At 32.7% G+C, this 10,761-nt stretch overlaps 2 protein-coding genes across 2 annotated transcripts; one reads left to right on the top strand and one right to left on the bottom strand.

Moving 5' to 3' along the window:
• The first annotated feature begins 2,173 nt into the window (after positions 1–2,173).
• LOC100799245 (ACT domain-containing protein ACR11) lies at positions 2,174–5,600 on the top strand. The gene is made up of 10 exons (XM_003543656.5): positions 2,174–2,421; positions 2,591–2,660; positions 2,773–2,898; positions 2,982–3,076; positions 3,953–4,037; positions 4,141–4,200; positions 4,602–4,657; positions 4,894–4,999; positions 5,105–5,173; positions 5,359–5,600. The coding sequence occupies exons 1-10, from the start codon at positions 2,279–2,281 to the stop codon at positions 5,419–5,421; spliced, it is 873 nt and encodes a 290-aa protein (XP_003543704.1). The 5' UTR covers positions 2,174–2,278; the 3' UTR covers positions 5,422–5,600.
• Positions 5,601–7,964: 2,364 nt separating this feature from the next.
• On the bottom strand, positions 7,965–10,116 carry LOC100798375 (probable WRKY transcription factor 40). The gene is made up of 5 exons (XM_003543654.5): positions 9,746–10,116; positions 9,583–9,651; positions 8,959–9,279; positions 8,752–8,868; positions 7,965–8,649 (listed from the first exon to the last, which is right to left on the bottom strand). The coding sequence occupies exons 1-5, from the start codon at positions 9,821–9,823 to the stop codon at positions 8,305–8,307; spliced, it is 930 nt and encodes a 309-aa protein (XP_003543702.1). The 5' UTR covers positions 9,824–10,116; the 3' UTR covers positions 7,965–8,304.
• Positions 10,117–10,761: the final 645 nt, after the last annotated feature.

Here is a 10,761-nt window from a genome sequence, read left to right as displayed (position 1 = left end):
TCATTTCTAATAATCTGAAAATTAAAAAATAGAAAATTTTAAAAACTAAAATATCAAGAGTCAAGAAACATGTACATGGAATAAATAAAAAATTTAATTAAATAAAATTAAACAAAGTAATTAGATTGAAAGAATATATAAAAAAAATAGAAAAACGCCATGTAGTACCTTTGGTAGAAGGCATCTAGTCATATATAATTCTTTTGAGTTTCTAAATTTATAAATCATTTTTTATTGGAATATCTTTGATTATGATTCTATCAAATTGGACAAAATATTCCTATATCTTTTAAAGTATAATCATTTTTTTTCAAAAAAAAAAGGATTAAATTGATAATTTAATTATTTAATAGGTCACGAATTATTTTTAAAAAATAATAATAAATCATTCTACTCTAGATTAGATTTTTGTTAAATTAGATGGGATATTCTTGATTCATATAATTTGACAAAACTCTAATCTTGAATTCTAATTAAAAATAATTTATAAATTTAAGAACCTGTTCTCTATTCAAAGTATATGAATTTATTTTAAAAAAATCAAATAATTTAGGAATTAATATATTAATTTAAACTTAAATTAAAAGTGATCCTCTCCAACAACTTGGTCTGTCTAATTTTCTTCATAATTAATTAGTTGTGTTTTTGTTTGGTTCTCTCAATTGTAAATTGATCAACTACTTTAGGATTTGCGAATACTAGTTTTTGTGGGTAGGTTTTCTCCCCTCATTTCAATTATTTAAATATTAAAAATAGTATTTTATTCCATATCATATAGAATTTAAAAATTTATAAATGATACATAATATTAAATATAATACTAGTTTATAAACACAATTAAAAATGATTTACAAATTTATTAACTTAAATACAAATTTAAGAACTTATTTTAAAAAAAATCAGGATTGAATAGATTAATTTAACCTTAAATTAATAGTGGCATTACAGTCACGAACAATTTCTTAATAATTAATTAAAATTTACAGCTCACCAATATTTTGGTCTGTTTAATTTTACCAGTTATTAGTTCAGTTGTGTATTTTAGTTGGTCTGACGTGGTCAACTAGTTTAGGATTTGTGTATAGCAGACAGTGAAAGAAACAAGAAAGAGTAATATAACTGAACAGAACATCATTGGAGAATGGAGAGGAGTTTCCTCAAATTGGATTGCCATAATCGCTTGCTGCCAAACAAAGATCTTTTCTTTCCTCTTTGTCTCTTTCATTTCATCTCTCTCTCTGCGCTGCATTCTTCTCTACCATTTAATATATATAGATAGTACTATAGTAGTATAACACAACAACATAACTCACTCCAGCATAGCATAGTAGTATTTGACTTGTTGTAAATGGCGAATGCATCTGGGAGTGGATTCTTCACACTTTCTGTTGTGAGGGTTCGACCTCTGACTTGGAAAGTTTCTTGCTTTGGAAGCAACGCTGAGGGTGCAAGTTAGTTGGATGTGGCTTGAGATTTCTAATAATGAATGGATATCTGCTCGCACCGGGGGATTCGTAAAAGACGAGTTCTTGCAGGTAATTGGTTAGTCATCCATTTTGCAATTGAAGGCAGAGATAGCAGCTTGACTAGTTTAGCTAGGAAAGCTCTTGAGATGGCAAAGGTGATTGAGTTGATTGTATTCTTTTTGGGGATGTGTAATTATATATCTTCCTGCCCCCTGAGAAAGGCTGATATCATATAAATAAATTATACTTCATTCTTTAAAAGTATAATTTACCTTTTTTCGGCCTTGTCCCATGCCTTGAGTTGTAGTAATTTTAATTTTTATAATTTAAATCTTTTTTTAGATAGAATTTACTCCATTGGCCTATTAGTTAATTAGCCTATTTTGAAATACGTTATACCATCTGAAAATTTAAGTATACTAAGAAATCAAATTAGGCTTTAAAAAATGTTAGACCAGGTCATTAGAAAAATTAAAACAAGTAACAGGTCAGAAAGAGTGTAAACAGCCCCAAAACGTCAAAGATTCAATTTCCTCTCCACGAAAAGCTTTGGAAGTTAGTTATTTAAAAAAAGAAAAAGGTATAAGATGAAGATGCCGATGGTACGCTTGCTAGCTTCACAGATATGTATTAATATGTAATGTAAATTCTCCACCAAACGCGTGGCTGTTTTTGTTGTTGTCCAAATGTATAAAAGATATTATTAGTGGATGTTTCCGGACACATAGATAAAGAAACCAATGCACTCTTGCCTTTCCCCATTATTCTAAGTTCACTCTTTCTCAAATTAATTAATTCCCTTTATTATCAAAATGGCCCTGGCTATGGCTGCTTGCAGTCTTGGACTTCACTTGAGTGCTGATAACACCTTGAGACCTTTTGAAAAAACCACCGTCTTGAAGGCCCTCTCTATCTCTTATGTTACTAAACCATGTTACATTTCTCACAAAACAAGGTATATATGCTAACTATATATAGTCTGTTTCACTTTCAGTTAGCAGTGTGATCTCATGATTAAAGTTAATAGTTAGGAATTTGTGGAAGATATAAAACATGACAAGTAGGAGAGGACTGCACCCCAACCCAATGATGTGTTAATTGTATATATGTACCATTTTTGTCAGATTATCATCACCTTCATCTTCAGGAATAACAATGATCGCACGAGCAACAGCAGTTACTGGTACTGTGGAGGTATATGGTTGTCATTTATTGCATGTGAATAGGCACTAGTAGTACATTTTTCTCGTGCTTGTTGACTCTAATTACCACTGAAACATTAATTTACTATGTGGATATATAACAGGATGGAAATCAAGGAGAGGCTGATACCATTCCAACTCCGGTAGTTATAATTGATCAAGACTCTGACCCAGATGCAACTGTGGTCGAGATAACCTTTGGTGATCGCCTTGGGGCTCTTCTTGACACTGTAAGCCGTTCATTTCTTCCTTGTATTATATGTATATTAATTAATTAATATAAACAGAATTTCAAAATCTGACTGTATTGCAGATGAATGCGTTAAGAAACTTGGGGCTGAATGTTGTTAAGGCAAATGTATTTCTGGATTCTTCTGGCAAACACAACAAGTTTTCCATCACAAAAGCGTAAGTACTATATGTATGTACGTATGTGACAGTAATAATACATTGTCCTATGTATGCTTCATTCCAGAATCAAATCAATTAAAAAGAGGCTGGCAAGAAACTTAATCGGGTACACGCGATTTCAATCCGCTACGTTTACCATTATTGCTCAATGGGAATAAAATCTTCAAGTACTAAGCTAACTTGGCTCGCTCTTCTGTTCTATCATTCAATTCAATTATTGAACAGTGGCAAGCAACAACTACAAATTCGGTGTTGAGATAATGTCTAAAGAAGGACGGAAAATGAATGGACAAACAATTTCTAAAATGAATGCTATATTTTCCTACGATATCTTCTTATCTAGTGCTAGTGGCCCAGAGACAAGGAAATTTCTTGAGTTTTAGCTAGGGAGCCCATGTGTTAAAAATAATAATACATTCATATTTTGAGGCGGTTAAATCTCCTCCATTATTTAACTACGCCTCACCTCTGCTCATTTTAGTCATCTTAATTAATACTTTATAAAAATAATTTAATAAAATAATTATTATATATATTTAATATCTTAAAAATATTTAATATTTTTCGCTGAATAAAAATGGGGAGATTAGCAAAATATATCATTGAAGGATTTTAGAATTATTCAATTTGAAACTACTATTGTGTGGATATCATAGATTGCAAATTAAATACTAATAGCTAGACACCATTCTCGTAGCAGAAGTCCTCTATCGAGATGGCTTCTAAAGTGGAAGCTTCTAATTGCATCCAACATTTACATTGAAATAGACATGAGAAATATTACATGGTTTCCTTTTCACCATTCAAGTAAGTTATTGACTAGATTTTCTACGAATTCTTTAATTGAATATTGTGGTGGAGCTTCGTTTGCAGTGATTCCGGAAGAAAAGTGGAAGATCCAGAGTTGTTAGAGGCAATCCGTTTGACAATTTTAAATAATATGATTCAGTATCACCCGGTATGCTTCTCAACTCTAATTAATACTATTCCTGGAGCATGATTTGGTTTGAACTTTGAAAGCATCAAGGAGTTAATTAATTTGTTTCAAATTGGTGGTGAAGGAATCAAGCGCCCAATTAGCTCTGGGAGCAGCTTTTGGACTTGTTACTCCAAAAGAGCAGGTGATGATCGACCATTACTTACTTTTATACTACTTAATTTTTCAGCAAGTTAATAGCCATCTTTGGTAAAGAAAAAAGAAAATGGTTTTAATATGTATTTATTGTATAATAATTAACGCAATAACAGCTCCTAACTAGTGTGGTAACATTCGTTTTAACGAACCCTAAATAATTGAGTCAACTTTATTAAAAATTTCAGTAAAAAAAAAAAGTGTTTCAAAGAATGTTTAAAGAGTATATAACTAACCTACCAAAAAATTCCTAGTATTTGAAGTCTCTTTGCTTTGTGTTGCTACCAGTTGCTAGAAATGCATTCGCTTTCTCCTTTTGTTCGTTTAATGGTCCTGTGGCATTTTATATTGGTGGAAGCCGCCGGTTTGTAATTTTTTAAGACATTTCAGGTTGATGTAGAGATAGCAACCCACATAACCATCTCTGATGACGGCCCAAAGCGAAGGTGATGCAAAAATGTGCTTCTTCCTCAACATAATATCTATCTATATATGCTGATCCACAAAGAAAATTTCTTAGTTGAAACTCGCATTAATATAATAATATAATATTATTCGAGGTCTTAATATTAGCCGCAAGATCAAACATGCTCAACACGTACCATCTTTGAATTAAGTAGTTCTAGCTAACTAGTTAATTCATGTACATTGTAGTTTACCTTTCTTAATTTCCTGTTTGCAGTTTGTTGTATGTGGAGACAGCTGATCGGCCTGGATTACTTGTGGATCTTGTAAAGATTATTACAGACATTAACATTGCGGTTGAATCCGGAGAATTTGACACTGAGGTAATAATTATATATCATATATACAGTCAAAATGCATCAATATAATGTAATTATTTAGAAAAGGGATGTCTCAGTCACATCTGAAAGGTTTGTTGTAAAACGTAGGGTCTCTTGGCTAAGGCAAAGTTTCATGTCAACTACAAGGATAAAGCCCTCATCAAGCCCCTCCAGCAGGTAACTACTTCAAACCTTTTCTGGAACAATGATCGAAAAACCAAGATTGCTTCATATATACATTAGTCTAGTAGAATCTATATAACGAAATGCGAAGTTTTAGTGGTGGACTTTTACATCACATGTTGTCAAAATGCAACACTGAACTGATTAAAATTAATCTCTACCATATCTTGTTATTGTAGGTTCTTGTTAACAGCTTGAGATATTTCTTGAGACGACCTGAGACTGAGGAATCCAGTTTTTGACTGGCAACTATTCCATCGTATTTGCCTCTGGAATATAAGCATCATGGAATTGTAGAATGCATGTATTCTTTTCCATTTGGAGAACAATATTTGCAGTATATAGTTAACTCGTAAAATTTAATATACCTGCATATCAGTGTAAAGTGATCATTCTCAATTTATTATTTAACATTGTTTTCGGTAAGGTGTGAGATTCATTTTTTTTTCTCTTTCCTGATTTTTCCTCTACTAAATATACTCAATTTTTTTATTTCCCATATATTTCTTCTCGCTCCATCATATTTTTCATCATTTCTCAATACCAAACAAAGTGTTCTCATTCAAATACAGCATGAGAAAATTATTTAAATAAAAAAATGTATATGATTTTTTAAAGTAAGCATTAGTAAAAAAAAAAATTAGTTATTAAACCTTCAATCAACTTATGAGCAAGATTCTTTTAAATTATATAAAAATCATAATTTGATTGCTGGAAACAAGAATGTCAAGAACAAAAAAATATTTCTACGTGTGGGTTTATGATTGGCATGAATAAAGCCTAGCTTGTGTTTCTTTGGTGTGGTTTACAAATCCATGGTTTCTCCGCCAAACTCATGAATAAATTCCTTCCCATAACAAGTCCGCTAAACTTTCCCGTCGCTTTGCCTTTTCAGTTTCTGAGGAGCACTCGCCGCTTCTCAATTACGGAACCGCATCTTTCTTTTTTTCACCCACACTACACCACATTTATAAATTATTAGTAGTATTATTTTTTCTACATTTTTTGAATTCGATGGAAGCACCCCATATATATTTGCAGTGCTTCTATTTGGTTTTTGATTCATTGCATTGTGACGCAGCTCTGGGTTAATTAATTTCTCAGGGATATCTTCCTGGATTTTCATAAGACAGTATAATTGAAAATGCACGTCATGTAAGGTTAATTATCTCATTTTATAGGGTGAGTGCCGAAGTATACATGGATTTCTTAGTTTATAACTAACAGGCCAGTTCCAAGCAGAGGATTTGCCACATCATCAGTTACTTCACACTCAAGGAAGGACTGTATAGCTCCCTCATAATATTACTATGAGTGGTGATACATAAACATCACTGCTTTATAAACACTCAAGACAGCCTGTTTGGAACTTCTTGTTGTTTCTAGCAAACATAGATAGAGAGGGAGAATGGCAATCCATGATGCAGATTTGGTTTCAAATAGGCATACTTATCATTTCTTTTTGTCTCTCTTCTTATCATGTCATAACACTTATTATATTTGCACTTCTCAATCTTTTTCTTCCTAGGTGTAGAATGGTAAGGAGTGGTCCATGTAACATTTTTACAGCTGGGTTAGGGTTTGGAATGTAGAAATCAAAAGCAAAATTACCTTTCTCGTGTATTAAGCATATATATTGAAATGGCCAGTCAGCACCTTACCTACTTTTTTTCTTTCTTGAGTTGATGTGGTCTTTTAATCTATAGAGGTATTTTATTCCCTCTGCCATTTTGTTTTCTATTCTTTGGGTAATTAAAGAATTCTGAATCGCGTCTTACGGTCAACTAAGTACAGCAGCACAAATAGCTGGTCAGTAGTCATCAATGTAAACATTCTGGATTCGTTTGCAGTATTGGTTGAACGCCTCAGGATTGTGCTGCTTTTTATACTTTCTACCAACTTACCTACTTTCAGTAAACCAGAGTTAAAATGTTGCAGTTAGGAAGCGTTTGGACCTGAAAAATGTTGGATGACATACAATTAGTCTACGAGTAATTTCCAATAGCTAGTGTCTAAGACGATAAAATGCAATTAGTCTGGATCTAGGATGAAGAAGAGCTAAGTTGAGAACTTGCTGCTTTTCTAGGAAGGCACAACATTACTTCTGCTATATACTCCAATCAATCACAATTCACCAATCAATAAGTCTATAACATAATTATGTTTGGGTAAAACTTTACTCAACACAGCGTAGGTATTGTAAGAAACCTATTATATTTAGTTTGTCGGCCGAGAAGATTGATCAATAAACCGTCTTCTTCACCTGTCTGACATGCATATATTCTTAAAACGTGGTTATGTTAAAATACTTCTTCAACTTGTTTTATAAAATTCATACCTGCCAAATATAGTTAGTAACAATTGGTATAATTAAAAAACATCAATTCTATGACTTTCAAATTAATTTTATTATTGAGAGAATCTAACTCGATTGGTTAAAAAAAAATATATAAGTTATTGTAAATCCTTTAGTAATTATGTTTGATTATTACCACAAAAAAAAAGTTAACTTTGTTAAGATTGAATATAAGAAATATTTCAGAAAACCTCACATCATCATGTGAATAACAGGTCATTTTTTCCTCTCCCAATTTTATTTATAGACATGTTCCATCGCTTACTATACTTAAGATTAATGTAGAATATAGTTTGTGAAGTGAAAAATCTCATACTAGAGTCTGAATCTATATAATGAATTAAACAGCTTGAGAACTTGCGATCGTTGCATCCCTATTATTAATCTTTTATGATATAAAAAGGGAGAAGCAATGTTCCAAATAGAGAGTTCGAAAATGACAAGGCCGATGTAGTATTGTCAATAAAGTTGCACTTTTCGATACAAAGTTTCTCTTTGCTTTTGTATGCTATAGAAATTTCGCAAGAACTTAACCGGAAACCTAATTTTAACTATCTAGAGGCAGAAGAATAGAGAAAACTGAGCTGCAATGCATAATCAGCTAGACATGCTATCGCTCCTGAGTGGAGCTCGATTCCCACCAAAAGGATTTGATTAAATTGAGGAATATATATGTAGCAATGTCCTATGTTGTATTTACATAGAGATCCTATGCTCTAAACAAGATCCACTTATAGAATGAGTTAAATACACTTCACTCATTTTCTACTTAATTATTGTGCAACATTTTTCCTGAGATGGCAGCAACTAGTGCTGCTCTGAAATTAGGATCCTTGGTCAAGGAAGTAGCCATCTGCTCTACCAAAACCTGCGGGACTTCTGGTGATTCGGTTTTGGGACTTGTATTCTTAGACTCACTGCTGGACTTGGATTTTGTCCAGTCAAGGGTAGCTGTTGGTGGGGAAGAGCTAAGAGACGCTGAACATGGTACTGAACCAAGAGTCATACAACGGTTGGAGCCTGTTGTTACCTCCATTTGAGAAGGGTGAGGATGATTGTGCTCTCCTTCATAAGTTGCAACCAGAACAGATTGATCATCCACACTTCTTTGCACCTAATGAATATTGAATAACAAGCACAATTAACTTAGCCTGTGATCCAGTTACTTAATTAGTGGAGTTTGAATGCCTAGTTCTTAATTAGCTGTTAGATTTACCTTCTTTTTGACCGGGCAGCTTGGAGCAAAAGAGCACTTGAAATATGCTCTTGGAGAAGGGTTATCCCTGGTCACCTTTTGTCCATATTTCCTCCATTGATATCCATCTTTCACAATCTGGATACACGAAAAAAATGAAAAGCCTGTCAAACTAATGCACAACAATGGTAATGACTTTTTATGCTCAGTTGCTGTTAAGAATCTTACAAGGCTTTTATCAGATGCTTCTGTCCTCATATAAACTCTTGAAATTTTAGTCTTGATGTCTTCCTTTTGTTTCTTGCAGGATTCTTCATCAGTTGAGCTGCTTTCAGAGGTTCCGTTGACTCCCATTGGAATACTATTGTTGTTGCTTTCAGACTTCCTTTTCTTTGATGAGCTGTGCTCCTTATCCGGATTCTTCCTCATGTATTCCATCAAATTGCCTCGCAAAGTGTTGTAATTCTCACACATCTCTGTGAGCATTTCGGTTAACTTCTTGTTTTCTGCACTCACCCGCTTCAGCTCCTCCGCCAAGGCACCAGCAGACTGAAATGGCAGCACATATATATCATCATTTATGCAGCTTTTAATAAGGGAAAAAAAAAAAGATGCTTATAACTAATATCCATAATGGATGGACAGACTAACAAGAGAATCATTCAACAAAATGGTGCAACAGGCAGCAATATCAAAGCTAGAATAATCCCTAAACCAAAAGAGTCAGGTTTTGGATATAGAAATAAATGTTTTTAATTTTTAAGTCTTACAGAACAGTAATTCCATTAAATCAACTCCATAATTGGAAGAACCGCTTAAAAAAGGATCGGAGAATTGGCAGACACAACTAACCTCTTGTTTTACAGAAGATTTCTTCACCTCCAAATTCAATGACAAAAAGTTGTTTTCCACCTCCTTTTTCTGAAATGAACACACAAGAAGAAAAGAAGAAAGAATTATTATTCTGAGGGAAACATTTCACAGAAGATCTTCCGCCCAATATGTTTATACTTACGGGAAGTTCTTCATGAAGCCTGTGGGGATTAATGTTGAGATCCAAGGAAGTGTTAATCATCCATGATGAATAATCCATGACTGCCAAATAAATTCCTGGTGATAATTAAGCTAAAGCTCTTGCTGAAAGCAAACGACAAATTTTAGCTAGATTTTTATAGCAAGCAAAACCCAGATGAAGAAAGTATGGAGGAAGGTGAAAGGTTTAAACTTTGTGAAGTTCGAAATAAACGAAGTTATAGAAGCTTATATAGAGGTAGAGGGAGCTATAGCACTTGAAAGGAGCACAAGTTGAAGAAGGAAACTGAGAGGAAAGAGAGTGTGTGAGAGAAAAGACACATGGGAATATATCCCGCTACTTGTTTCAGAGCTGGCATGGCATGGCATGGCATGGCATTCTATATTTTAATTATTTCGATTTCAAGACACGTCGTTGTATACCACAGAGTATTGGACTAGACTACAAGAACAAGATAAGAAGAACGTGTCTATCCATTTATTATTTTTTAAAGTAAATGAATCAACCACCCAACATAGTCCCTTTATCCGATTTAGCTCATTTGACAACGGAGTTTCATGAGAGAGAATCTCGATTTAATTCCGGCAAAATAAACTTTATAATACTTTAGGGTATCAAAAAATTTAAGATCTTAATTATGATGATTCCAAACCCCCAAAAAAAAAAACATAATCACTTCAATGTTTAAAACAAGTTTATTACTACTATAAATTTAAACTTCAAAAAAAAATCTCTTAAAGTACTTGTTAAATAAAAAATATTTAATATATTAAAAAATATCTTTCGTTTTTCATATTTTTAAATTTTAATCAAATCACTTGAAAATATATTCGTTAGGCTAGAGTTTATAAATGGTTAACGAGAATAAAATAAGTTTATATTAAATTATTAAGATTTTAAGTTAATAGTTTTTTCAAATTAAAGTGACAACCTGTGTATTTTTTTAAAACATGCAAGAATTATTAGTGTTTTTATATAAATAATTTAATTGTGTCACA

Source organism: Glycine max, chromosome 13 (assembly GCF_000004515.6).
Source record: "Glycine max cultivar Williams 82 chromosome 13, Glycine_max_v4.0, whole genome shotgun sequence".
NCBI lineage: Eukaryota > Viridiplantae > Streptophyta > Magnoliopsida > Fabales > Fabaceae > Glycine > Glycine max.
This window is presented reverse-complemented; position numbering and strand designations above follow the sequence as displayed.

Coding starts and splice junctions, on each gene's coding strand:
- LOC100798375 (XM_003543654.5), bottom strand. CDS start 9,823: ATGGATTATTCATCATGGATGATTAACACTTCCTTGGATCTCAACATT. Junction 8,869..8,958: donor AAGCATCTGATAAAAGCCTT/GTAAGATTCTTA, acceptor TCGTGTATCCAG/ATTGTGAAAGATGGATATCA. Junction 8,650..8,751: donor GCTGCCCGGTCAAAAAGAAG/GTAAATCTAACA, acceptor AATATTCATTAG/GTGCAAAGAAGTGTGGATGA.
- LOC100799245 (XM_003543656.5), top strand. CDS start 2,279: ATGGCCCTGGCTATGGCTGCTTGCAGTCTTGGACTTCACTTGAGTGCT. Junction 2,422..2,590: donor TACATTTCTCACAAAACAAG/GTATATATGCTA, acceptor CATTTTTGTCAG/ATTATCATCACCTTCATCTT. Junction 5,174..5,358: donor TCATCAAGCCCCTCCAGCAG/GTAACTACTTCA, acceptor TTGTTATTGTAG/GTTCTTGTTAACAGCTTGAG.